Source organism: Gorilla gorilla, chromosome 4 (genome assembly GCF_029281585.2).
Source record: "Gorilla gorilla gorilla isolate KB3781 chromosome 4, NHGRI_mGorGor1-v2.1_pri, whole genome shotgun sequence".
In the NCBI taxonomy this organism is placed as follows: Eukaryota; Metazoa; Chordata; class Mammalia; order Primates; family Hominidae; genus Gorilla; species Gorilla gorilla.
Window position 1 is genome coordinate 64,559,679 of NC_073228.2, and position 27,431 is coordinate 64,587,109.

Consider the following 27,431-nt stretch of genomic DNA (forward strand, 5'->3'; position numbering starts at 1 on the left):
GTAGAGTCTCTCTCCTTCTGCTTTAGAAGATGAACTCTGATAAAATGCAAATGCATCTGAGAATGTTCAGACTACTGGTCACTCACAATCGAGTATAGAATAGAACACGGAGCCCTTTGCAGTCTATCCAGAGCTGAGAGTGGTTTTTTTGTTTGTTTGTTTTTGAGGCGGAATCTCGCTCTGTCACTCAGGCTGGAGTGCAGTGGCACGATCTTGGCTCACTGCAACCTCCGCCTCCCAGGTTCAGGTGATTCTCTAGCCTCAGCCTTCTGAGTAGCTGGGATTACAGGTGCGTGCCACCATGCCCAGCTAATTTTTGCATTTTTAAATAGAGACAGTGTTTCTGCATGTTGGCCAGGCTGGTCTCGAATGCCTGACCTCAGGTGATCTGCCCACCTCAGCCTCCCAGAGTGCTGGGATTACAGGTGTGAGCCACCGTGCCCTGCCAAGAGTGGTTTGATGATGAGGTCAGTTGGACCATGTTTGGAGCACCAGGAGGAGGGAGACAGGGGCAAGGACATCCCTCTTTCCCCATTCTCTGGATGGCAGAGAGCAAGTGGGAAGCTCCCCCTTCCAGGTCCGGCCTCCTCTGCTTCAGTTGACCAGAAGCCCAGCCACTTGCAGGCTGCAGTCTGGAGACTTGGAGAAGATGAGTCCCACTGCCAGGTGCTCCTCTCCAGTCCTGTCCCACCTTCCCTTTCCCACCCCCAGCTCACCCTGGAAGTCGAAGTCAGTGAGTGAGGGATTGATGGCATCCAGGTCAGTGCCAAGGTCTCCATCTGGCAGCAGGGTGTCGTGCATAGTCCTGGCTGGGGAAGGCTCGGCCAGTAGCTTGGCACTGTGGCTGGGTGGGGTGTGGGCAGGCAGAGGCGAGTCCTGGGGGGTGCCTGGCTGGGCCCGCAGCTCAAGGTGCCCGTCCGGCTGTGGGAACAATGGCTGCGGGGGTCCAGGAGGGGCCAGGCCTGGTGAGAGGTGCAAGTATGTCTGCCCATAGCAGGAGGGTGTGTGCCCCACAAGTAGGTCCTGCAGGGGGTTCTTGCCAGGAATGGGGCCTGGAGCTGGGTGGAGTGAGTGCAGTGGTGGGGAGAGGCCAGCTGGGGGTGCCAGGGGCCGGATGGGGCCTGAGCCGGACAGCCCAGGGGGCGGACAGCCCAGGAGTGGGGAGCCCAGCTTTTCTCTCTTGTCTCCAATGAGGCTGTCCAGCTCTTCTGAAAGGCCCAAGAGAGAAAGAACACCATGAGACCTCCCTCCTCCACAGTCTTCCCCAGACTGGAACCCTTACTCGGGGCCTTGCCTCATTCTCTGATTCTCTTTTTTTTTTTTTTGGCTCATGGGTACCCTGGGCCCTTCCTTGCGTGGCCCGGCCAGCCTCACCTGGCTTGGCCATGCTTTTGCGCACAGCAATGGGATCTTTCCTCTTCCATTTTTGCAGCTCCTCTTGCATCTTGTCGATCTTGGCCGGATTGAGGGCCCACAGGCAGCCCTTGCGGGAGGAACTTCCTGATTTGTTCTCCACCTTCTCGAAGCACTTGTTGAGGGATAGGTTGTGCCGGACAGAATTCTTCCAGCCATCGGGTGCTGTCTGCCGGAACAGAGCAAGATAAGCATTCAGGCCAGGCTCAGGAAGCCAGAGCGGGCTTCAGGTCTGGGTTCTAGAACACTCCTGTTTCTCCTCTGGGCACAGAGCTGCCGCCCACTCTGGGGCTTGTTGTCCTCCTCAGCACCCAGCCCTTGCTTGGTACCCTTCAGTGGTAGGGGAGGGGTGAACAGGAACCTTGACCCCAAGTTATTTTCATCTCAAATCTGCCTTCATCCCACCCGCATCCCTTCCTGACCCCTCAGAGGACTGCCGAGGTGATTCGGAAAGCCAGGGCTGGTGGGCACTACAGAGGCCTTCTGGCCCGCAACACTCTCCCATCTGAAGCTGAGCCACTCCCCACTGGGTCTCCATGCCTGTGCTTGGACCCCTCTGTGGAAGGGGGACTCATTACTCTGAGGTCTTGTGGCCGGCTTTAGACAGGGGAATTAGGGGAAGAATGCTCCTCTCCTGGGTCTGCCTTATCCCCTCTGGGACTAACTTGGGAGAAAAGAAAGATGGGCGAGGTTGGTGAGTGTTTGGGTGTGTGTGGTGTGTGCATTGCACATATGTTTGTGTGTCTAAGTGGGTTTGGTATATGAAGGGACAGTGCGTATGAGCATGTGCATACGTCCCTAAGTGTGTCATCCTGGCATAAGCAACGTCTCCTGGATACTCCTTCATGGGTCCATGAATTCCTCGACTGTGAGGATGGCTGTGTGTGAGAAAGTCTCTCTGGGTGTGACTGTGGGTAGCCATGATCGTATGATGTGTGGGTGTGAGTGTTTGCATGAGTGTGCCCGGGGGCGTGCCCTGGTAGGGAGGCCAGCCCTCAGGCAGTGGGGGGGGGGTGCTCGTGCCAATAGAATAAACACCCATTAGGAGGCCTGGTCATGCCACCAGTGTGGTAATTGTGCCCAGGGAGGGTTGTAAAAACCATTAGGCTGACTCAGTTGGGTGAGAGGCGGTGGCGGGAGTGCCAGTGGGCCCCCTGCCCGCCCACCTCCAGCTCTGTTCCAGGCTCTGTGACAGCCCTGAGCTCAGCAGGGGCTGACTGTGGGTAGGGCACTCGCTCTGGCCGGTGGGGCTCCTTCGCCCTCATTCCCTGGCCCCTCCCCCTTTCAGCCCAAAGTTTCTGCTTAATGAGGGGCGGCCACTCCCTTCTCCTCAGCTCACTTGCCCCAGGGAGCAGCCAAGCTGAATCATGCCCAGCAGAACTGGGTCCTGATGCCAGCGTCACTCCAAGTGGCTGGCAGGACCTGGTGCAGCCTTTCTTGGGGGCAGCTGGCCTGGGGCAGGTTGCTGGTTGAGATGACCCCTAAGGCTCCCAGGGTCACCAGGGAGGATTCTTGAGCCACCAGACCAGCCAACTAGGGATTCACCTTCGACTCCCACCACAGTCTCCACTAGGAGTTAAGGCCACGTTGCCCCATGGGCGGAGTTAATGGGCCCTGGGGCCTTTTATGGCCCCATAAATCTGTGACTTTGGGATGCCAGGGCAGCCCCCACCCCAGCCACTTCCTGTTTGGAAGAGGGATGGTCAGCACTAACAATTATGTCCAGTGGCTGGACACTTCCCCAGCCCCACATCCCTGACTCATGGGGCTATGGGATGCCCACAGCAGCTGCCTTGGGCATGAGTGCTGGCCACTCCAGGGTCCAGTCTATCCTTGCCCAGAAAAATGATCTTCAAAAGGGAAGTGAGAGATGGAAAGAGGTGGGGGATCTTTGAACTAAGGAATTTCCTTAGGTGAGTCACAGGGGAACTGTCAGAGTCAGAAGGAATCTATGTGCCAACAGATCTGACCCACTTTACAGACTGGGAAACTGAGGTTCAGAGAAGAAAGGGCCTAGCCCTGGATCACACAAGGAGGCAGTGACAGAGCTTAGCCTCCAACTCTGTCCCCCAGCTAAGGGCCCTGCCCAGGTCACCCCATAGGGCCTGTCTCACAATCTGGGGCCCATCCCATCCTCACAGATGCTTTCTCTCTGAGATCAAATGTAAACTCAGGAGTGAGGGAGTGATGCAAGTGGCTAAAAACAACAACTAGAACCAAAGGGAACAAAAAGCTGTTAGACCTCTTCACTCCTCAGCCCCATAAAACAGGGATTACATGGCTCCCAGGAAAAATAATTAAGCCAGGAAGATGAGATGCGGGGAGGGGTGGGGGCCAGGCCAGGAGCTGGTGGGGAAGGAAGGCTGAGAGGACTGGGCTTTTCCCTCTCTCTGCCCTGGCCCCTCGAAACCCTAGAAGACCCTCCAAAAGCTTTAGGGGTTAGGGAGAGTTCAGCCCCTGACCTGCTGGGGTATGGGGGGCAGCCCTGAATTCAGGCTTTGATGCTTCTTGAATTCCAGGGACGACTCACCTCCCTCCCTCTTTCCCTTCCAGAACCTCTGGTGGATCAACACACTTTTCCACTCCTGGACAGACCACTCCGGCCAACTTGCCCACTCCTCATCTGATGGCAGCCCAGCAGGATAAACTTATTTGAACATCAAGCGTCAAATTATCCCCAGGCAGGACCATAGATGGTGGGGGCAGGAATCACCCCCTGGCAGGTGGAGCTGAGTTCTGGATTACCCGGGTCTCAGCAACTGCCCACTGCCTGGGTGACAGATGAGATTTGCGTCTACTAGGGCTTGGAGAAGGCACTCCTCACACACAATCTCTGGTCTCCCTGACACCCATCCCAGGAGAAGGGGGTCTGTGCTGGAGGGTGCAGGTGGCACGCAGAGAGGGGTGTGCAAAGCCAAACAGCTTGATCCAGTAACTGATCCCATCTACTGTGCGACCTTGGGGGAATGGACCACCCTGTCTGATGTGTTTGTCCACCTTGGGAGAAGAGCCCCTGTCCTGCCTCTAGAGAGGGAGCTGGGTAAGGCTCCCAGAAGCCCCTTCTGTGAATGATAGAAATGAGATTCTGCCCAAGGGGTTGGGGGAGAGTCAGGTGAGCCAGCCTGGGACACTCAAAGACTGGGAAGCCCACACCCCGCTTTCTGGCAGAACTGCAGCTGAGCCTGCCACCCACAGAGATAGATCCTAATCTCACCTTGGAAGGCAATGGCTTCTTCAGCCCCGACCTCCCAGTCACCGTGGCTGACTAGCTTCTCCAGTCCCACAGCATCCCAGCGGTTGGGGTAGCAATAGTGTCTTATTTCTTCTTCAACTTTCTCTTCCCACTTGGGGTAGGTGGATGCTCCCTGAGGCCCATCGGTGCTACCATGCCCACCTTCCCCAGCAGAAGGTCTGACTCCAGTCTGCTGTGCAACCTTGGATGAGCCGCTTGGGCTCCCTGTTCCCCACTTGGAGCACCTTTTATAGGAACTCTGTCCTTCTGAGGTGGAGACAACGGAAAGCATGGTGGGGGTAAGCCCTCTCCTGGCTTTCGTTCTAATTCTTCTCCCACCTCCAGACTGAAGCCTCTGCTCAGAGAGGCCTGGCCTGTCCAGGACTTGGGGGTGATGGGATGGGGAGGAATCTTGGGCTCACCTTGAAGTAAGGAAAGTGCTCCGTCATAAAATTGTAGATCTCGCTGACGGGAAGGCTCCCAGTTTTACTGTTCTTAAGGGCCATGAAGATGAGGATGCTGAAGACAGAGAAAGCCCCTGAGAGTCCGAACCTCTGACTGGGTCCTGAGCCCACCCCAAGCCCCCAACCCCTGGTGAGAGGCTCTATGGGATTGGAGTTGAAAGAGAAGGGAATGAGAAGGTGTCCATTGAAGTGAGCACGGAAGTCAGGAATTACAGACGTGCGAGGGTCTTGTGGAATCTGAGAAACCTGGTGGCCATCCTGGCCTAGTTACTCTCTGGCTGTGTGACCTTGGGTGAATGCCTTACCCTCTCTGAACCTCAGTTTCCTCAACTTTGAAGTGAAGAAAGTAATAGCTACCTCAGAGTTGTGAGGATTAAGGATGGTGCCTGTCACATAGAAGGCACTCATTAAACGGAAGCTGTCATTACTAGTTAGTCCTCAGCCAATTGCATGAATGTTGGAGAGTAGGGAGGGAACTAAGGTTTCTTGAGCCTATGCAATGTACCAAGCACAGTACCTACATTCTCTTACTTAATCCTTCCAACAGCCTGAACTGCTACCCCAAACCCTGACATTTTTTTCTTTTGAATCTTAAAATTCTTATATTTTTATTTTTTTTTATTATACTTTAAGTTCTGGGATACATGTACAGTACATGCAGGTTTGTTACATAGGTATACCCGTGCTATGGTGGTTTGCTACACCCGTCAACCCGTCATCTACATTAGATATTTCTCCTAACGTTGTCCCTCCCCTTGCCCCCAACCCCTGACATTTCTTTTTTTTTTTTTTTTTAAAGAGGAATAAATAGAGGCTCAGAGAGATTAAATAACTTCCCTGAGGTTTCATGCTGGTCAGTTCCACAGCTGGTCTTGAACTCATTTCTGCTGGACTCCAAGAGCTGCGTGTATGTCTTTCAGTGAATGATCCTGCCTTTCACAAAGCCCTTCTCTGCATTCCTGGCTGATGCTTAAGTTCCTCTCCCTTCCCCTCAGCTCACACTAGCTGATGACCCGATCCCATGTAGGGCCTGACACATATTTGGCCAAGTGTCACTGTTGGTTGGATGAATGAAAGGACAGATGGAAGGGTCTCCCAGACAGGCTGGGTCTGCTGACATTTAAGAGCCCAGCCCCAGAGAAGTCCCACCAGATCTGGCAGATGGTGGATAGCCGAGTCACATCTGCAGGCCTCATCCCCCATTTCCTTCCAGTAGAGCTTTGAGGGGGGCTTCTGTCTGTTTCCGGGGAGGCACAGGGAAGGCAGCAAGCATCCCCCTTAAATTCTCAGATCCAGGCCCTGGGCCCTAGGAGGTGAGACCTTGGCAGGCTCATCACATGGCACCAGCATCTGCTGAGTCAAGTCACAGACATGACTCCCCAGGCTTAGACAAAGGGTCAGAGCTGATCCAGTCTATGCCCCTGCCTTCATGCAGGAACCCTCTCTCCAGCATCTTCTGGAAGCCCACTGGTATGATTTCCACCCGCTGCCATTACTGGTAGACCCAGAGGATTCCATGCCTCAGTGTTCCCAGGGGCCCTCTCACTCCCCTCCTCCTCCCATCCCTGGAGAGTGGGAAATGTACCTGTAGGAATAGATGGGTTTTGGGAAGAGAGGCTGGTGCCCATCGGTGCTGGCCTGGGGTGCCATTCGCTGGTACGGATAGTGTGAGGAGCCCAGGTAGGGTATGGGGTAGCTGCCACCACCTGGCGAGTACTGAGGAGGTCAAAAGGGGCAGAGTGATTGCATGGTACCCAGCCTTTCCCAGGAGGGCTCCCCTCCCCATTTATATACATCCAGAGAAGGGGCTCAGGCCAGATTCTTCCCTCCTGGGTCATGGGCCCCATCACCCCCAACGCAGAGCTGTCTGAGGGGCTGTGAGGAGATCCACACCCTGTAATTCAGGATCTCAGAGGCCTTAAAACCCTCTTCCTCCAGCTCCTTCCTCTCAGCCCTTTTGATGCTCTGGTTGCTATGGTGACGGGACCCTGCAGGGAGAGTATGAAGTGAAGCCCTCGGCCCCTGCACCCTTCCAGGAAGGTGCTCCCAGTGCCTGTGCATCTCCCAGAGCAGCTGGGCCGGAAGCGGGATGTCCAGCCTGGGCGTTTGCTAGGCACTGCCACCTTTTATGAGTTTCAGTGGCTCTTTGAAAGGGCCAGTCATGGTGGTGGACAGGTCGGGGTAGGAGGTGGTTTTACGGCAAAGGGAGTGGCTGCGGTGCCACGGATGGTGTTTTATGGGGGATGGGGGTAGGAGACTCTGACTCCCCCAGCTGCTCCAGGCTGAAGAGCTCTTTCCAGGTTACCCAAGAGACATTTAGTGCCTGAGTCACCCTTGGTCCAGGCTCCATAAAGCCCTGGGTGCGGCCATCTTGAGAGGGGGTGCAGACTGCAGAGGCCATCAAAGCAGGGCCAGGCATGGTGAGGTCTTTTAAGGTCTGGTGGCCCCTTAGTCCTTCTGTGGCTCAATCTCTGTCCCTGCCTCAGAGACATCCTCTACCCTGGGTCAGACCATGAGCCTCAGGATAGCTTCGGCCATTCCACCCAGGCCCCTCATGGCAGAGAGGATGTCCTCTCATGCCTTATCTTTGCTTCCCTCTATCTCTTTCTTTTCCCTGCAAAGCCAGCAGTCTGACCTAGCCCCTCTCCCTTGCCTTCCTCCTTGCTTGGCTGAGATCAGGGCCAGTGCCAGAGAGCCGGGTGCAGAACCTGCTCCACAGGCAGGGCCTGTCTCAGTGCCAGGCTGCAGGTGGATGGAGCTGGGCGCTGGGCAGCCACTTGCTCTGTCTTGCCTGGTGACTCCTGGGAGCTGCCTGGCTGCTCTGGGGCTCTTTTCTTTCTCCTTTAAAACTCCTCCATCCCATGCCAGTGTGGGGCAATTACTTGGCATCCTATACACTTGGGAGGAGCTATAGCTGGGAAAGGAGGAAAGGGCTGAAGATGATGGGGACTTGGAGTCTTCTGGGTGGGAAGGTCCCCTAAGCCCACACTGGGTGCCCACCCTTTCTAGGCTAATGGAAGTTGGAGGCCAAGGTCACATAGCAGGATGGTGGCTGACTATACGGAAGCCCTTGTTCCTCGACCTGCTCGGCCTGTGTTTCACGCCACACTCCTCTTTGCCCCTCTCTCTGTCTGGGGCAGCTCTCCTCCTTCCCCCATTTCTGGCTCACATCACAGCCCTGCCTCCATCTCAGCCCCACACTCTTATCTGAGGCCTCTCAGGCCTTGCCAGGGACTCAGACAAGCCCACCCCTGGAGGAGGGCAATTGCTTCTCTTCCCATTAACTATTCCCGCCACCTGCTGTGGCCAAGCCTAAGGTTCAGGGCCCTGCTGTCCTTATCTGCCTATCCTGGTGAACACATGCCATCACATAGACACCCACACACCACATACACACACACGATATCCTCAGACCTGGGGGAAGTAGGCCCACTTGCCCCAGACCCACCTGGTGGAAGGGGGGCTGGGAGGAGCAGTACATATGCTGCAAGGGAGGCTGATAGCAGAACATCCCAGCACCACTCTCCAGAACTGGGGGCTTGACTTTGACCTCTGAACCCTGCTGGAAGAGAAAGCAGATGACTAGATTAGGCCTTATTTTCTCCCTTCCTCTTTCCTGTGTCTTGAACTTTACATAAAAGCAATCCCTATTCTGCTTCCCCCAAAGCTTATTCCTGGAGAACAACAGAGAACAGAGAAGGGCAGAGATTTTCCCAAGGGAACTCAGCAATTTAGTGGTAGAGCCGGGGCTGGAACTGACAGCAGTCCCTACACCTTCCCTCACGGCAGGGGAGAGGCTGAGGCTGGGCTGTCCTGAGAAGTCAGGGAGACTTGTGCTGGGGTAGGGACAGGGATCTTCTGGAACAGCACAAAGGCACGGTGCTGACCTCACTCGACACGCCTGACTCAGAGGTCTCAGACCCTCTGAGTAGGTGTGCAAAGGACACCAGGAAAAGGTCACAGCTCCAGAACTCTCCCTGAGGATCCATGGTGAGGGGAGCATGGGTAGTGGCCAGACAGGCTGGTCCAGCTGTGGCCCTGGGTCCCTTCTGTTTCCTCCTCTGTACAGCCCCAGAAAGCTCCAGCAGGATCTCTGGATGGGGCTAGTAACTCCTCTCCGCTCTGACTCCTGGCCATCCCTGATGCAGAGCTTTTGCTCCCTGCTCCAGGGAGTCTACACAGTTGCTGGCCTGCGTGAGTCCTGTGGATGCTCTCACACTGGGCATGGGGAGCCTGCAGCTGCTGCTAGCCATGATGGCCAGACTCTGCCTTCCCATGTGTGAGAGGCCGGCACAGAGTCCCAGGGCCTAGTGCAGAGCTCTCCGGTGAGTACGGACAGGAAGGTGTGCAGCTAGGCCCTGGAAGGTGGACAAGCCCTGGAGGAGGCGGATTGCGCTTCCTGGGGTTACCAGGGGCCTTGGGAAACCAGCATCTGGGCCCAGAGGGGCAAAATAGCTGTGACCTCTCTCTGGGTGTGCCCTGGGGTTGTTGATGCAGAGATTGCCATAATCATAGAATCTCGGGCCTAGAAGGGCCAAGAGCACTTGTGTCCAACCCCATCATTTGACAGATGATGGGGCTGAGCCCAAAGAGGGGAAGCAATATGCCCAAGGTCACCCAGCAAGTCGACCAGATAGCTGTGTGTCTCTGGAGCTCTTCTCCACGTGTGGGAGGGCAAGGGTGTGAACTCAATCTCAGCCTCACCATTTGCAGGCTAGGAGACACCCTGGGCAAGTCACTTGGCCTCTATGAGCCTCAGTTTCCTCATCTGCAACACGGGTATGGTGGGAACTCTCTAGAGTGTTGTTGAGGGGATTAAATGGGGGCACTTGAAAGAAAGCACCTGGCAGAATGATTGGCAGCTGTTACTGAGTGGAGGTTTGGGGGCAGTAGCTGAGATGATGGTGCCCTATCTGTAGGCTGTGGTCATGTTTAAGGGGCCTGAGAAGAAGTGGTCAAACGGCCAGAATAAAGTCCTGTTTTGGCCACACCTGGTAGGACCCAACCGCCTTCTCCATCTTCCTTCTAAGCCTTTGTTGGGGTGGCCTGGGGCTGGAATGGGGGCCTGTTTGAAAGCAAGAGGTGAGGGGGGCTGGTGGGCATGTGGAGTAGGCAGTGCTGAGGCTACGTCCACTCAGTCACTGCCTCAGGGACCTCCAAACCAGAGCGGGGGAGCAGGGAGCAAATTCCCTTTAGCTTTTCTCTTCCCTAAGCAACAATCCCATGAGACAGGTAATGTTGACCTTACTTTTCAGATGAGGCTCAGAGACGTTAAGACTTGCCCAGGGTCACGCCGCTTATGGAGGTCAGGCTATGGAAGGACTTGTTAACCTTCCAAGGTATTTCCAGGAATACACCCAGGCTCCACTCTGGGCAAAGAATGGGGCCAGGAAGGGTCCCTCCACACTTAAAGTCCTCTCTCAACTCTGTATGCTAAGGCTGGGGAGGGAAAAACTGTGTACTATGGCTCCTCCCCAAACCCTTTCCCTTGGCCTCTGGAATGTGTTTTTCTTGTCACATTTGCATATGGGTGTGTAGGTCTGGCTGGAGTTTCTGGACATTTAAACAAACAGTGAGAAGTCACACACTGGAATCCTGACTCAGGAGCCTCTGGGAAGCTGCCAGCTTCTTTAGCCTGGCCTACCTCCCCCACTTGCCCCCCTCCATGCTGGCCAGGCCAACACCCCTCCCCAGCTGACCAGGAGGCCCCAACTCTCTGGTCTTGAGTGGCAAGGTCTGCAAAGAGAAGGTGGGACTTTGGTCTCAGAGGTCTGACTCTTTCTAGGCTGCTAGGAACTGGGACAGCGGGGAGATGGGACACTCGCTGGCCACTAGTACTCACCAGGACTTGGGGGCCATGCTCCTGGCTGGGGTAGGGGAGCCCGTTACACCAGGCCTCTGCTGAGAAGCCAGGCAGGAAGGCCTCGGCCTCCGCCACGTCCACTGGGATCTCCTCGAAGGCCTCCAGCGGCCCTGGGGTCTTAAAGGAGTGTCCATTGAGGGCCAGGGTGGTCTTGGCCTCTGGGAAGACGTCCTCATGGAAAGGCCGCTTGTACGGGTGGAAGGGCGCGTGGCTGCCCTTGAGGAATCGCCCAGGGCTGCTTGCTGGGGCCTCCTCAAAGCCAAAGCCAGGATACTTGTCTGAGGGTGAGAGCCTGAAGGGCCCGGGGCCGGGGCCGGCTGGGCAGTGGCCCTGGACTTGCTCGGGCCCTGGTGACGCAATGCGGGGGCTGTGTGGGGGCAGTGAGGGTGTCCTCTCTGGAGGGCCATCGGACACAAATGACGAGCAGCTGAAGCCGGCATGCTTCTGGGTAGACAGAGAGTAGCGAGCCTGTGAGTGGAGGCTGAACCAGGCCTGGGGACTGGCTGGGACCCTACTCTGTTCTGGGGTAAAGGAGGTCTATGGCTGAGCTCTGGGAAGACCCTAAATGGTGGAGAAGAAATAGCCTGCCCTTGGGAGCCCCAATTTCATGAGGGCACCCTGCCATGAAACCTGGGGTACCCCAAATCTGATGGGGCTCACAGCCCTGGGACAGGCTCAGACTGAAGGGATGAGGAGTGACCCCTCTGGATCTCGGGGTCCCTGAGGACTTGTTTGCTGGTGGAGGGGACAAGACAGGCCCTGGGAGGTCCCTGGGGGCGGTAAGGTGACTGGTCTTCTTGTTGCCTGGGCAGCCGCAGGCCTTGGCCTAAACCCAGGCCCAGATGCCAAGTACTTACACTCTGTGGGGCAGGGGAGCCTGGGAGGCCCGGTGCCTGCATGAGATCCCCTTGGCGCTCGCCCTCCAGTCTGGTGGGGCCCGGCAGCGTGACGTCAGACTGCGGCGGGGGTAGCGACACCATCACCCAGTCCTGGCCTCAAAGAAAGCCGTCTGCCATGAGAGTGAGGACCAGCATCCAGGGGGGACCAACCCAGGTTCGCCACCTCCACCCCAACCCCATCCTTGGGCTGGGACCCTGCCTCCAGTCAGCCATCTGATGAGAGAGAGAGAGAGAGAGAGAACCAGACAGAGAGCGAGAGAAAGAGAAATAGCTTGGAAAAGCAGAGCAGAGAGATCAGACCCCTGTGGAGAAAGGGCAAAGTGAGCCAGGTAGGAGCCTCAGGAGGGGCTTGGCTGATCTCAGGCTGCAGCTGCAGAGACTGACCAGTGAAACCCCGGCTCCCAGCTGGGCTCTGCCTCTGGCTCCTCAAGATCTGTCTCCTGTGTCTACAGAGAAGGGCCTGGCAAGGTGACCACAGCAGGTGGTCTCCATTCAGTGACTGGGCAAGTCGGTGGTCCTGAGGGGAGAGTGAGCTGGTGCGTGGGTCAGACTCATGCTTGGGGTGGGAGAAACCCCCTCCATGCAGGTGAGCCAGCCCTCAGCAGAGGCTGGTCCTGCAGTGACCCTCAGGTCAGCCTGGCTGATGTGACCACAGTGTGTAACTGGGGACCCAAAGGCCCCCGGTTGCCTGGAAGCCCTGTGAGCCCAGCGGGCCCTGAGGATGTCACCACCCACACTGCAGCGCCTGGCAAGTGCTGTTCCACCTGTGTCCTCCAAACTCTAACCTGTGACTTTGTGCAGGCCACTGCCCCTTTCTGATCTTCAGTTTCCCCATGAAGACCTAGAGGCTTGGGTACATGATATCGGAGGGCTTTTTCTGCTCAGACCTTCTGCAATCATAGGGGAACCCTGTCCCTAACACAGTGGGGCGGTTAAGAGGACTCAGGCCTCAAAGCCGGGGTTGGCCCTTCCTCTCAAGCAGTGCCAGCAAAGCTCTCTGAACTTCGGTGTCATCATCTAACTGGGAGAGTGACAGGCCCCACCTCACACAGATGTTGTGAGTGTCAAACAAAATCATGCGCAGAAAGTATTCAGCACAGTGCCTGGTACACAGTCAGTGCCCCATAAATGCCAGTTCTCATTATGAATATTATTGTGAGTATGGTTCTCACTTTTTTTCTTTTTTTTGAGATGGAGTCTCTCTCTGTCACCCAGGCTGGAGTGCAGTGGCATCATCTTGGCTTACTGCAACCTCCGCCTCCCGGGTTCAAGCAACTCTCCTGCCTCAGCCTCAAGAGTAGCTGGGACTACAGGCTTGTACCACCACACCTGGCTATTTTTTGTATTTTTGTTTTTATTTTTGTTTATTTTTTTTTTGGAGACGGAGTCTCCCTCTGTTGCCTAGGCTGGAGTGCGGTGGCATGCTCTCAGCTCACTTCAACCTCCACCTCCTGAGTTCAAGTGATTTTCCTGCCTCAGCCTCAAGAGTAGCTGGGACTACAGGCACATGCCACCATGCCTGGCTAATTTTTGTATTTTTAGTAGAGAAGGGATTTCACTATTTTGGCCAGGCTGGTCTCCAACTCCTGACCTCAGATGATCTGCCTGCTTTGGCCTCCCAAAGTGCTGGGATTACAGCCTAGCCACTGTGCCCGGCCTCTCACTCTTACTATCCTCAGCTTTTTGCCTTCCTTTACCACCTGCAAGAGCAATTCCTCTTAAATATACTTCTCTTTGCCCAAGTGGCCTCTGATAAATGCTACAGTTTGCTGAGGGTCTGCTCTGGGCTGGCCACTGTGTGAACAATTTGGTTGGTTTTCTCATTGATCTATTAGAACAATGAGAAGAAGGAGCATTATTGACTCCACCTTCCAGATGAGGACGCTGAGGCTCAGCGGGGTTATGTGACTTGCCCAAGTCGCCCAGGGGCAAGAACTCTGGTCTGTCCGACTGCAGACTCTGCACTCTGCTTATGGTTTCTTCATTGGGTGGGTGTCAAAGTTGGGGTAGGCTAAGCTGGGAGGCCAGGCATCAAGAAAAGCATGAGGTGTACACTCACTCCTTCTACCCAAGACCCCCTCAAGCCAGAGCAGGGCAGCTGTGCTGTGCCCAGGCCATGCTCTTTCCGGAGCTCTGGGAGGGAGAGGTGGCCTCATTGGCCCCGTGGTACCCAGGCTGGGGTTGGCACATCTTTGCTGAATAAACCATCAATAAGCCTCATTTGACAGAGAGGGTAACAGGGAAAAGGAGGGGAGGCAATTTGCCCAAAGTCCCATAGGATTTGCCCAGAGATCCCACAGGGGATCAGTGGTGGAGGGGCTGGAAGCCGGGGTCTAGGTGGGGGCCTGGTGGGAGGCTCTCCCGCCCCTTCAAGAGTCCCCACCACCCCTTCTTGATGTCCTGGCGCCTGCTCACTCGGCAATGTTAAATGTGGCGTGACCAGGGAAGCGCCGAGCTGGCCGTAACGGGACACCACAGCGGAGCAGGCATGGGGCCCGAGGTGCGGGGCAGCCCACCTCCCGCTCCGCATCACTGCCTCCTGCTCCCTGGACAGCTCCTCCTGGAAAGCTCGGGCCTGCCTGGAGGCCACACCTCACCCTGGCCCAGAGCTGCCTTCTTAGGAGGTGGTGCAGGGGGCTTGGTGCAGGGGGCTGGCATTCTCCAGCTCCAAATGGGAGGCCGAGGGCCCTTCCTCCCCGCCAGATCTCAGGCTTTGTAACCTGGGGAGGGTGGCCACTCCCCTCCCTGCAGGTGGGGTAGCACGGTGTTTTAGAGCAAGGATTTGGAGTCAAGCCCAACTGAATTCCAGCCCCAGCTTTGTGACTTTCTGGCTGTGTGACTTTGAACAAACTGTTTAGCTCTCTGTGCCTCACTTTCTGCATCTGAGAAATGGGGCACACAGACCCACCTCGCAGGGTCATCGTGAGGATGGTGTGCACGAGGTGCTGGCACAGGGAAAATGCTTGAGGACATGTGTCATGCATCTGGCCACTGCTGGCCAAGTGTGGCTGCAGGGGCCTTTGGCCCCAGGCTCTACAGCTTCTCTGATGCTCTCTTTGCCTCAGGCCTGGCAGTCCTGGGGCGATTGGCTGAAGACCCAGCCCCAGGTGGCAGCTGCCCTTGCTAGCCCTCCTTGCCTGCCTGGCCTTCACTCAGCCTGGCCTCAGACCCCAGCAGTGCTCCCCTGCAGATGTGAACCTGGGGAGGCCTCTCTGAACTCCAGCTCAGGCCTGCACCGCCTCCTGAGGGTCTGGCCTGCCCAGAATGATCCCCACAGTGTCGGCCTCACCCCATTCTTGCACCTGTTCCCTATTCTCCAGAACATCATCTCCAGCTCCAGCCAAGTTCCTGTATGTCAGAGGCCTTAACAGAGGCTTCAGTTCACAGCCATGACTTTCATAGCCTTGCTTGGCCAAACCACCCTGCTACCTCCTCCAATCCCCCGGGGACAGGATGAGAACCAAGGAAGTTATGCAGAGTTCAGAGGCCCACCCCTTAATTTGCATAAGGATGCAGAGGTTCCTGACTGGTCCTCTGGGATTCCTCTGGGCAGGTTTTGTAAGTGGGGACTCCTGATTTGGTGACCATGATGCCCCCTTGGTTGCAGCTAAAGCTCTATTCTACAAGTGAGACCCAGGGAACAGGTAAAGTGACTTTCCTAAGGCCACATGGCCCAGGAGAGAGGGGGTCCTCAGGGGCTGGTCAGAAGCCTTCTGACTGGTGTTTATGAGGGGCTCCTGTCCATCACTGGGAAGGGCTCACTGCAGGAACCTGGATGAGGCTGCCTTGGCCCTGACCCTTCCCTGGAGTAGCCGGCAGAACCCCTGAAGCTGGACGACCTGGAGTCAGGGCTGGATTTGAATCGCAGGAACTGTGGGACTTTGGTTGGGCATGATGCTTAACTTCCTTCCCCATGCCTCAGTTTCCTCATCTGTAAAATAGGACTAATAAATACTTACCTCTCTGGAGGATTAATAAAATATTGCTTGTAAATAGCTTAACACATAGTACATGCTCAATAAATGATAGCTATTATTAATAATTAGCAGTGGGACAGAGTTTGTTTAAGGCCTGAGTTATGGGGGTGGGGGGAGGGGGAGCATCAGGAAGGGAACTCCCCTTTCCTGCCTTCTCCTGCCTTCTACCTCCAGGTCCTTGACATTGTCCTCTCCCATTGGCAGAGGCTAAACTTCCCTCTTCCTGACTCTCTGGCCTCAGAGGTCATTTCTGCCTTTCTCATGTGGTAGAGCTAGTGTCTGTAGAAACTTCTGGGACTTATGTGGAGAGGAGGGGGGTTGACTCTGTTGTTTTGGATCTCTCGGGAGGTCTCTCTGCTGGCCCCAGTGTCCTGGGGCTGACATCTGCATTCAGAAGGGATCTTTCATAGAGGTCCAACCTTTATCCTGCCTGTTCCAGTTTCAGGGAGCACTGGAACTGGATGGGATGTGTGTGCAAGTATCAGCAAATACCAGCACAGGAGGCCCAGTCAGCTCTCCCGCCTTCTCAGATTCCGGGAGCTCCTCCAGATCACTCTCATGAACTGCCCCTCAATATGGGTACCCACAACCCACAATCACCTGCTTCCTGGACTAGAGGCTGAGGCTCTCACTGGCAGACTGTGCCCTGGGGTCCCTTCTCCGCAGCTCCACATCTGCAGCGCACTCTGAAGTTTCCTCTGCACTTTTTTTTTTTTTGAGACAAGGTCTTGCTGTCGCCCAGGCTGGAGTGCAGTGGCACAATCATCACTGACTGCAGCCTCGACCTCCTGGGCTCAACTGATCCTCCCGCCTTAGCCTCCCAAAGTGCTGAGATTACAGGTGTGCACCACCGCGCCCAGCCCCTCTGCACTTTTGTATCTCTTGTCTCATGTTATCCTCCCTTTGCCCCAGAGGGTAGGGGGCAATGGTGTGCAGAGCCAGTTGGCAAGGGCTCATGAGAGCCAATTGTGCCCATTTCTTCCCAACTCCATGTCCAGTGAAATTGGTGGAGATCAGCCACAGTGGGAGTATTTGCCCATGGAAATTAGCAAATCCTACAAATCAGAGCCTTTTTAAACATTATGATTTATTTACTTTTGAAAGCTGACTGGTGAACATTTACCAACACACCACTGTCAGGGGAGCAAGGTCATCAAGCCCATTTTTTTAGGGGAGAAAATTGAGGCCCAGAGAGAAGAAATGACCTGCGCAGGGTTACACAGCTGACTGAAAACCACATCTGACTCTCAGTTCTTGAGAGCCATGACCATACCGCCAGACTCTGACTCTCCAGGAGGGCACCCCTGGCAAAACCTTGACCAAAGACCTTTTCAGCGTCTGGGCATTCTGGCCACCTTCCGCCTGCCATGATCCTTGGGGAGTGGGGATGGAAGAGGTGGACTTGATCTGCCCTGGCGTCAGAGAGAAGAAAGAAATGGCCCTTTGACGTGAGTAGAGGGGATGACGAGTGAGAAATTCCCCAGAAAGGCTGACAACAGGATCAATAATCATCAAGGATCAACAGTCATCATTACTGCATTCCTGCTCTGTGCCCTTCTCACAAACAGCCGGCCTGCGCCTGCTCTACCCATCAACATCTCCCCACCTCTCAGAGAGCCTTCTCTTGGCTCCTTAGGACTCAGGCAGAAGGGACCGTTTAGGAGTGGGAGCCAGGAGACATTGTGCTGGCTGTGTGATGTTGGATAACTCACTTCCCCTTTCTGTACTTTAGTTCCTTTATAAGTCAAACGAGGCCCTGGGACCCTTTGCATCTAAAGATGCTGAGGCTAATCCTGTGGAGGTGTGTACCTGGTGGAGGAGTGCACCCTGTACCCTGTGGAGGTGTGTACCCTGTACGCTGTGGAGGTGTGTACCCTGTGGAGGTGTATACCCTATGGAGGTATGGATCCTGTGAAGGTGTGTACCATGTGGAGGTGTGTACCCTGTGGAGGTGTGTACCCTGTGGAGGTGTGTACCCTGTATCCTGTGGAGGTGTGTACCCTGTGGAGGTGTGTACCCTATAGAAGTGTGTACCCTGTGGAGGTGTGTACCCTGTGGATGTGTGTATCCTCTGGAAGTGTGTACCCTGTGGAGGTATGGATCCTGTGGAGGTTTGTACCCTGTGGAGTTTAGTACCCTGTGGAGGTGTGTACCCTGTGGAGGTATGGATCCTGTGGAGGTGTGTACTCTGTGGAGGTATGGATCCTGTGGAGGTGTGTACCCTGTGGAGGTGTGTACCCTGTGGAAGTGTGTAGCCTGTGGAGGTGTGGATCCTGTGGAGGTGTGTACTCTGTGGAGGCATGTACCCCGTGATGGTATGGATCCTGTGGAGGTGTGTATCCTGTAGAGGTATGGATCCTGTGGAGGTGTGTACCCTGTACCCTGTGGAGGTGTGTACCCTGTGGAGATGTGCACCCTGTACCCTGTGGAGGTGTGTACCCTGTACCCTGTGGAGGTGTGTACCCTGTACCCTGTGGAGGTATGGATCCTCTGGAGGTGTGTACCCTGTGGAGGTGTGTATCCTGTGGAGGTGTGTACTCTGTGGAGGCATGTACCCCATGATGGTATGGATCCTGTGGAGGTGTGTACCCTATGGAGGTATGGATCCTGTGGAGGTGTGTAACCTGTGGAGGTGTGTACCTTGTGGAGATGTGGATCCTGTGGTGGTGTGTACCCTGTAGAGGTGTGTACCCTGTGGAGGTATGGATTCTGTGGAGATGTGTACCCTATGGAGGTATGGATCCTGTGGAGGTGTGTAACCTGTGGTGGTGTGTACCCTGTAGAGGTGTGTACCCTGTGGAGGTATGGATTCTATGGAGATGTGTATCCTGTGGAGATGTGTACCCTTTGGAGGTATGGATCCTGTGGAGATGTGTACCCTTTGGAGGTAAGGATCCTGTGGAGGTGTGTACCCTGTGGAGGTGTGTACCCTGTGGAGGTATGGATCCTGTGGAGGTGTGTACCCTGTGGAGTTATGGATCCTGTGGAGTTGTATACTCTGTGGAGGTATGGATTCTGTGGAGATGTGTATCCTGTGGAGGTGTGTACCCTGTGGAGTTGTATACTCTGTGGAAGTATGGATCCTGTGGAGGTGTGTACCCTGTGGAGTTATGGATCCTGTGGAGTTGTATACTCTGTGGAGGTATGGATTCTGTGGAGGTGTGTACCCTGTGGAGGTGTGTACCCTGTGGAGGTATGGATCCTGTGGAGGTGTGTACCCTGTGGAGGTATGGATCCTGTGGAGTTGTATACCCTGTGGAAGTATGGATCCTGTGGAGGTGTGTACCCTGTGGAGGTAAGGATCCTGTGGAGGTGTGTACCCTGTGGAAGTATGGATCCTGTGGAGGTGTGTACCCCTGTGGAAATGTGTATACTTGTGGAGGGGTGTACACCTGTTGAGGAGGGTATACCTGTGGAAATGTGTACCCTGTGAAGGTATGGAAACTGTAGAGATATGTTCACCTGTGGAAGTGTGTACCTTGTGGAGGTGTGTATGCCTGTGAACGTATGTATATCTGTGGAGGTGTATACACCTGGGGAACGGTGTTCACCTTTGGAGGTATGTACCCTGTGGAGGTACACACACTGTGGAGGGGTGTACACCTGTGAAAGTGTGTATACTTGTGGAGGGGTGTATACCTGTTGAGGAGTGTACACCTGTTGAGGAGTGTACACCTGTGGAGGTATATTCACCAATGGAACTGTATACCCTGTGGAGGTGTGTACACCTGTGGAAGTCTATACTTTTGGAGGGGTGTACACCTGTGGAGATATGTAGCCTGTGGAGGTATGTTCATCTGTGGAAGTGTGTACCCTGTAGAAGTGTGTATCACATGGAGGGGTGTACCTCTGTGAAGGGGTGTACACTTATGGAAGTATGTTCACCTATGGAAGTATGTACCCTGTGGAAGTGTGTTCACCTGTGGAGGTATGTTCACCTGTGGAAGTGTGTACACCTTTGGAAATGTGCACACCTGTAGAGGGTGTACCCTGTGGAGATGTGTACACCTATGAAGGGGTGTACTCTGTGGAGGTGTGTACCCTGTGGAGGTATGTACTCTGTACTCTTTGGAGGTGTGTACCCTGTGGAAGTGTGTACCCTGTGGAGGTGTGTACCTCATAGAGGTGTGTACCCTGTGGAGATATGTACCCTGTAAAGGTGTATCTGGCCCACAGAGCTGTCAGCAGGGACCTCACCCCTCCTCTGCCTTTATGTGGGGCCCCCCTGAGGACATCCTCAAGGAGATCAGGAAGACTTGGCTGAGTTTTTACACCCCAGGAAGGAGGAGCTGTATTATCATCCCATTTTATAGATGAGGAAACTGAGACTCAGAGAGGTTAACCTGACTTGCCCAGGTTCACTCAGCTAGTAAATTATGCTCCCCAGGATTCCGACCCGGGCTTCAAAGCCAGCATGCTGAACCATTACGCTACACGGCCCCACCTTGGTAACGCCTCAGCCTCCCTGCTCAAGCCTGAAAGGTGGGTGGGGGCGATGTTGGAGGTTTCCTTGGGAGGGTCTGTCCCTGCCTCCCCTGTGGGCAACTGAATCACAGGGACAGACAGGCCTGGGGCACCAAGGGTCCTCCCCAGGCTCTCTTCACGCTCCCTGCTGCCTCCCACCTGGCAGCCTCCTACCCACTCTTTATGAGTGAGGTGGGGACGGCTCAGTTGCACCTTAATGGTTTCTGTTGCTGGCTGCGGCAGCATGTTTTACGAGGGGTGGGGCTCGGCCGGCCGGGTGCTGGCCTGTAGCCCCACCCAGGGCTCCACCCGACAGGCTGCTGGGAGGGGTCCCTTGGAGCAGCTCGGCAATTATGGGGGTGGCAGGCAAGGACCTGGGGGCTCTGCCTGAGGCTTGGGCACCCGAGGAAACTCGGGGTCTGGGAATGCCAAGAAAGAGGGGGTTTCTAGCTCCTTTCTCCCCATCAATGTTGGAAGTTCTGAGGGCAAAATTCTGGCCTCCCTGGCTCTTAACCCAGCATCAGTTTCGGAAAATGGGTTGCGTGCCCCTGCCTTGAGATCTGACTCAAGTACAGAGCAGGTAGGGACAGAATGGGCAGGGAGGGGAGTGGGGAGAACAAAGGATGAAAAGCCACCATGTCCCCCAGGTGACGCTTTCCTCCATGTGAGCCACCGACACCTGCAGCTGAGTCATTCCAGTCCCCAAATCAGGCTTCTCCTAAAGACTCTTCAGCATTCCCATGTGCCTCTGGAAGCAGGCTGGTCCCAGAGCATTGCCTAGTACGCCCATCCTGGAAAAGCACTTGAGCCTTGGGCCGACCTGGAGGTTCTTCCAGATCTCTAATCCCTATTTATTGTAATCTTAGTCCTCTTGTCCTGTCCTTCCTGCCATTCACCAAGCCACCCACCAGAGCCTCTTTAAGGGCAATAGACTCATCCCTTCTGCAGGGAGGGTCCCAGCTTTGCTTCAGATGCCTGACTCCAACAGCGACCAGTCTCCCACTCTCCTTTGCCCAGCACCCCTTCCTTTTCGCCATCCCTGGCTGCCTCTGGGCAGCTTCCCGTCTCTCCAGCCCCTCTCTAACCTCTGCCACCCAGCCATGGCCCCAAAGGAGCCAAATCCAAGCACTCACAGTGGGCTCTGGGTCATGGCCACCATCACCGCTTCGGGGAGTCATTCAGCCTGCAGCTCCCCAGGAGCCTCCATCGAGGTATAAATACTCCCACATGCCTGGACCGGCCCCCTGCCAGAGGGCTGAGGCGGGGCTGTCTCCCCAGGCCAGGCAGGCAGGTCACATGCCCCATAAATGCCACAGGACCACAGGCCCTTCCTAGCAGCCCTGGGGAGGCCAACTGGAGCCTGACCTCTCTGGATGGATGGGTGGATAGATAGATGTATTTATGTATGTAAAGATGAACAGTTGGATGAATGGACAGATCATCGGATGGAGAGATTGATGGATGGAAAGCTGGACAGATGGACAAATCAACAGACAGATAGATGAATGTTTTATTTTTTTATTTTAAGTATTTTTATTTCTGTGAGTATCTGTAGTGTAAAGGATGAATATTTAGTGGGATAGATGGATGGATGTCCTTGACCTACCCGTGAATGTTTATTCTGGTTTCTTTTTTTGTTTGTTTGAGACAAAGTCTCACTCTGTCACCCAGGGTGGAGTGCAGTGGTGCAATCTTGGCTCACTGCAACCTCCACCTCCTGGGTTCAAGCGATTCTCCTGCCTCAGCCTCCCAAGAAGCTGGGATTACAGGCGGGCAGCACCAAGCCTGGTTAACTTTTGTATTTTTAGTAGAGATGGGGTTTTGCCATGTTGGCCAAGCTGGGGATGTTTATTTTGTAGATGGAAAGAAAGGGGTGTTTGGTTTCAAGGAAACAAGAAATGCTACCCCTCAAAGCTCCCATCCATTCCTTTCTGAGACATACCTACTAGGACCCCTTCTCTCCTCTGCTAGTCTGAGAGATCAGCCCTACTGGGTTCTTCCTACTCCTTAGATGCTCCTTGATAGAGACCTCCCACCTAAGCATCCTTGGCCTCCAGGGATCTTTTGCTCTTACTTGTGGGTGTCATTCATGGTCTGCCTCCTCCACCCTCCTGCCTCCCTGGCTACTCTGGAGTCCAGGCTCTGAGGCTGGGAGCCTACCCCAACATCTTGCTCCCAGAAGCAAGGTCGGCAAGCTTGCCCCGCCAAGGTTAGTGGGGGAGGGGAATTCCCAGTTCCAAAAACATAAAACCCCTTTGGACAGGCAGTTTAAGGAGAAGGTTCTCCCACCTCTACCTTCCCCAGGTTCTAGAGATGGGGTCTTGCTTTGTTGCCCAGGCCGGTCTCAAACTCCTAGGCTCTCGCCTCAGCCTCTGGAGTATATGAGACTAAAAGTGCATGCCACGGTGCTCACCTATTCCCAGGGATTTTTTGAAGCCATGGCTGAGTCTGATGGTGAGAACCGGCCTGACCTAGGACTTGGAGGTGGACAAGGTGGCCTAGAACCACTCAGGGCTTGACTGGAAAGCTGGACTTTTGAGAAGGAGGAACTTGTTGCCTGCTTGATCCTTCCAGGGGGCAGTGTTCAGACAGCAGTGATCTGAGGCTTTAGACATTGGTTTCTAGAGAAGAAAGTTCCCTGAAATCCTCAGTCTGCCCAGCTGTGATAGGGGCCAAAGAATGGCTGATGAGGTGGGGCACGAGTGAAGGACCAGGAGGCTTTTGCACAGATTGTGAAGCCTTGCCTTCATCCCTCCAACAACAAGCTTCCTCCAGCTACACTGGCTGGAGGGGATGGAGAAATGGGCTGAGGTATGGGATGAAGTGGCTGACCTCTAAGCACTCATTAGCTCTGGGTCCCTGTGGCCCGGAAGTCCTACCCCTGTAATGAAGTCACCCAGGGCTGAGCCCGATGGTCCCACCCCCAGCCTCCTGTGGGCTGTGTAGGTAATTGGCTTTGGAGTTGTTGGGCTGTGGCAGTGATTGGCAGCAGAGGATTTGATCTGTGAGACCAACAGGGATGTTGGAGCTTGGTCTCACCTCCCCCGTAACCTGGCGTTATAATCTCTGGACGCCTTCACTGAGCCCAGATCCTGGCTTCCCTACAGAATCCCCCTTTTCCCTCACAGTGAGTCCTCCTGACCAAGGACTGCAGGAGGGTCCTTTCCCAGCTCTGCTCTCAGTGTGGGCTAGTCATGAGAATAAACCTTGTTCCCTCCTTTATAAAATGGAGTCCTCATCTTTGCCCTACATACCTCATCTGGCTGTCCTGGGGACCGAGTGAGAACCAGAATGTCAAAATCCTCAGAAGTTAAACCAACACCAGCTTGTCTGGTGCCCCTGCCTCCTCCCCTGGGGTCCCAGGCCTGTAGGATTTCAGGAGTGGGATGGGGCTGAGTGAGATCTTTTTACCTTCAAACATCTGCCCTTCCTAGGGGTGTGCCCCAGGGGGATGGTCAAGAGGGCCCTCGTCCTGCTGGTGCGCTCGCTCTTTGCCTGTCCACCTGAGTGGGGGCAAAGAAATGGCCCAGGATCCCACTGTCCGTTGGGCCAGGGGCCTCTCACATTCTATACATATCATTATCAGAACTGCTCATTAATACCAATCTATTATTAAGGATATTAATTCTGCCACCACTACTAATAATACAGATTTAGTACAAGACAAATACATACTGGTGCACCTCCTCCCCCAACGCCATCTTGCACAGGGGATGGGCAGGTGGTTATCTCCTTGAACTTACTAAGCCTTGGAGTGAGAAGTGCACTGGGAGGCCCTCCCACCCAAGCCCCTCTTTATCTGACAGATGGGGAAACCGAGGTCCCACCAGTGGGAGAGATTGTTCCCTGCTATGCAGGCATCTGTGCGCTGCTCCTTCCTCCAGGTGCTGGGGCTATGGGAAGCAGCTCTCAGCACCTAATCATGTCCCTGGAGAAGGGGCAGGCTCTGGGGGCATTTTCCTGAGCCCATCCAGCTCCTTGGCTCCAGCTGCCATCTTTCTCCCTTGACCACCCTCAGATCATACTGGATTTGGCATTGCCATCCCAAATAATTTTTTCTCCAAAACCCTTCCCACTTTAGGCAGATTGACCACGCTTACGGGAAGGCACAGAGAAGCAGAGCCACCTCTATGAAGCCACATGCTCTTGGTGCCCAACGTGGGCTCCAGGAACCCTCTCCAGAGGAAGCCAGGGACACTGCCCCCACTGACAGTGAAGACTGCTGTGGTCACTCTGGGCCTGCGTGGAGGAGGGGTGCTAAGTGCAGAGTCTGATAATTGGGTTTTCTGATCACAGTGATGTGTGTGTGTGTGTGTGTGTGCGTGTGTGTGTGTGTGTGTGTCCTTCCTCATGTACATTCTATGCCTTCCGAGACTGATGGGCTGGTGCAGTCTGGGACATGGCTATGGAATTTACAAGTGTAAGTGGGACCTCCAACTGTCTCCAGGCAATCTGGTTCCAGGGATGCACCCCATTCTCATTCTGTGTGTGTGTGTGCGTGCACGTGTGTCTGTGTGTGTCTCTGTGTGTGTCTCTCTGTATGTATATATGTATGCGTGTGTGCATGTATGTATCTCTGTGCATGTGTCTGGGTGTGTGTGTCTGTGTGCGTGTGTCTCTGTGTGTGTGTGTCTCTGTGTGTATGTGCATCTCTGTGCTGTAGTTTGTCAGAGGCAGTGGGGGGAGCCCTGAAGGCCCCGGAGGGTGTATGAGGGCAGGATTTGGAGCTGACTGACCGTGCATCCTCCTGTGAGCATGGGGTGGAGGGCGAGGGTCAGACCTTGCAGTGGGCTTTCTGTTGCATTCTGGAAGGGGATGGGAGGATCTGGAGGGTTGCCTACCCCTGGAAGCTTCTAGAGTAGCTGTGAGAGCACAGGTTCCCTTTTCTCCATGACTCACAGCTGGCTCTCCAGTCAAGTTCCCCAAGAGATCACGATTCAGCGAATTCTCTCCCTGGCCCCATTAATCTGAGCTGACTAAGCAAGGGCCACAGGCAGGGTAGAGACCCGGGGATGCGCGCTCCTAATCAACCCTAAAAATCCCTGCTCCTGCTTTCATGCCCCCCCTTCCTTGGCCCGCCATGCCTAATAGGATCAGTTACGCTCCCAGCCCCCTGAGAAAGGCTGCCCCGGCCCCGCTTTGGGGCTCTATGAGGGTGTCTCTCCATCCCCGCTTCACTGCCACATGCCCACAGTGTGGAGGTCTGTCTGGGCGCCAGCCCTCCACTTGTCTTGTTGCATCTGAACTCATTTTTACTGTTTGGTGAGCATCCAGCCTTTACGGCCCAGATAGGATGAGGAAGCTAAGGGCTGCTCCAGGGATGATCTTGTCCTGCTCGTTTTGTCTATTGGCATGGCTCTGGGCTTTTCCTCAATGCTCAGACAACCTGGGGGACACCCCAGAACCTGGCGGGGATGCTGGTGAGGGGTGTTAGACTCCAAGGGAACCTGTGACATAGGAGGAGATCCATCCTGAGGAATGGAGCAGGAGGTGGAGATGGAGATAGGAGTGTGGTTGGAGGTGGGAGTGAGGAGATGAGGTAAGGAGGAAGGAGCAGGATGGGGTGGTGGTGATGAAGGCAAGTTTGGGGACGGGGATGAGTAGGAAGGGGGCTGGGCGGGATTGAAGGTGGGAATGGAGATAGGTTATGATGGGGAAAGAGACAGAGACGGGTGGAAGGGTCAGGGATGAGGTTGGAGTTGGGCACAGAGAGGGAGGGAGGGGCAGGGGATGGAGATGAATAAGCTGGAAAGACCCAATGTATTCTGGAACCATGTGGTTCGTGCTTCTGGGAGACCCTCTCCCAGAGGTCATCTTGTCTTTCCCCAGCTCCTGGAGGTCCTCTCATCCTTCCCCAGCTCCTGGGCATGTTGCCAGCCCAACCCCACCCACCCCAGATCAATGGTTGCCTCTCCACTCAGGAAACCACCTCCTGTGGTCACATAGTCCAGTCAAACTCGACCTAAAATGCTGAGAACTTTCTCTGAACTCTGTCAGTCACTCCTGCTGCAGAAGCCAATCCTGGTTTCCTGAACTCCCCTCTGCCAGCCACAGCAGGGATGGCAGGCTGTGATTTGGAAGGACAGAGGGGAGGGCATACCTGTAGGACCTCGGTCCCCTCCATCCTTCTGTTATGGGCGGATGGGGAGGCAGGCAGAAGCGGACCGCAACTTCGTCAGAATGTGGAGTCAGAGAGAATAAGAGGGGCAGCGAGAGTGGGGCCTTTCTGTCCCTGCCAGCGCCCAAGCAACCAGGGCATTTCAATGTGACTTAGAACAGTCTCTGCCTATGTGCCTGGGCCCTGTGCAGGCAATCGGGGTTCTGCTGGTCCATGAAGACCAGGTGTCAACTCAAGCCAGAAAGGGAGAGGTTAGACATCAGGAAGGACTTTCTAGCTAGAGAAGGTGAAGAGTCCAAGGAAAGAGGAGATATGTTGCTTTCTTAGAGGCCAGATGGGACTGTCTGGGGGATGGGGGGAAAGGAAGGCTTTCCCTGAGGCAACGGATGGCACATGACAGAAGGCGCATGTCACCAGTGGGCTTTCCCCCTTGTCTTTAACTTTCCTAAGTCTTCTCGCGATGAAGCCTTCTCACGATGAAGACGGCTGTTGGTTGGAGGCAATGTGGCATCAGTGCGTGGATGAGGCAAAGCTGGGGAGCAGGGAGGGGGTCCTAAGCCCCCTAATTTTTCTCTAGTTTCCCAGGACCCACTGGTCCAGAAGATTCTGGGGCTCCCTGAGCCCCTGGGAAATAAAGTCCTCTGAGAACTCCCTGGCATTCCCGGGAGAACAGGTTTCTGGCTCTGGGAGTGAGTGAGGCGCCGGGCCTGGGGGTGCAGCGTGCCTCGGCAGGCCCTGGAGCCGGGAGCTGAGCTCGCACAGGCAGCGCGGGCGGGGCGGGGCTGGGCGGGGAGCCGGGAGGACATGCGCCTCTCCCTGTGGCTCCTTCGCCTTTGAGGATCCCCAACCTGGGGCAGCCCTCACCCCGTCTGCCCCTCTCCAGGACTCAGCCTGGCTCTGTCCCTGCCTGGCTCACCCTGGACCCCTCACAGAGCCACAAGAGAAAGGGACCAGGATAGGAGGCGCTGCCCCTTCCCCCATCCACTCGGGGTGCCCTTGTA

General features: G+C 55.1%; 1 protein-coding gene across 4 annotated transcripts in view; it reads right to left on the bottom strand.

Annotated features, from left to right (window-relative positions):
* The window catches only part of FOXN1 (forkhead box N1), a 31,948-nt gene that overhangs the window by 2,994 nt on the left and 1,523 nt on the right, over positions 1-27,431 (bottom strand). The window contains exons 1-8 of one of the 4 annotated variants that reach the window (XM_055388681.2): positions 21,446-21,512; positions 11,830-11,961; positions 10,952-11,416; positions 8,558-8,668; positions 6,695-6,825; positions 5,068-5,164; positions 1,375-1,582; positions 717-1,208 (exon numbers count right to left, since the gene is read on the bottom strand). In XM_055388681.2, coding sequence (XP_055244656.2) covers positions 717-1,208; positions 1,375-1,582; positions 5,068-5,164; positions 6,695-6,825; positions 8,558-8,668; positions 10,952-11,416; positions 11,830-11,961; positions 21,446-21,490 — 1,681 coding nt within the window. In that variant the 5' untranslated portion in view covers positions 21,491-21,512. Of the gene's footprint in view, positions 1-716; positions 1,209-1,374; positions 1,583-5,067; positions 5,165-6,694; positions 6,826-8,557; positions 8,672-10,951; positions 11,417-11,829; positions 11,962-21,445; positions 21,513-27,431 lie in introns of those variants that run through there. The other 3 variants (XM_055388682.2, XM_055388680.2, XM_055388683.2) reach the window with 3 other exon arrangements.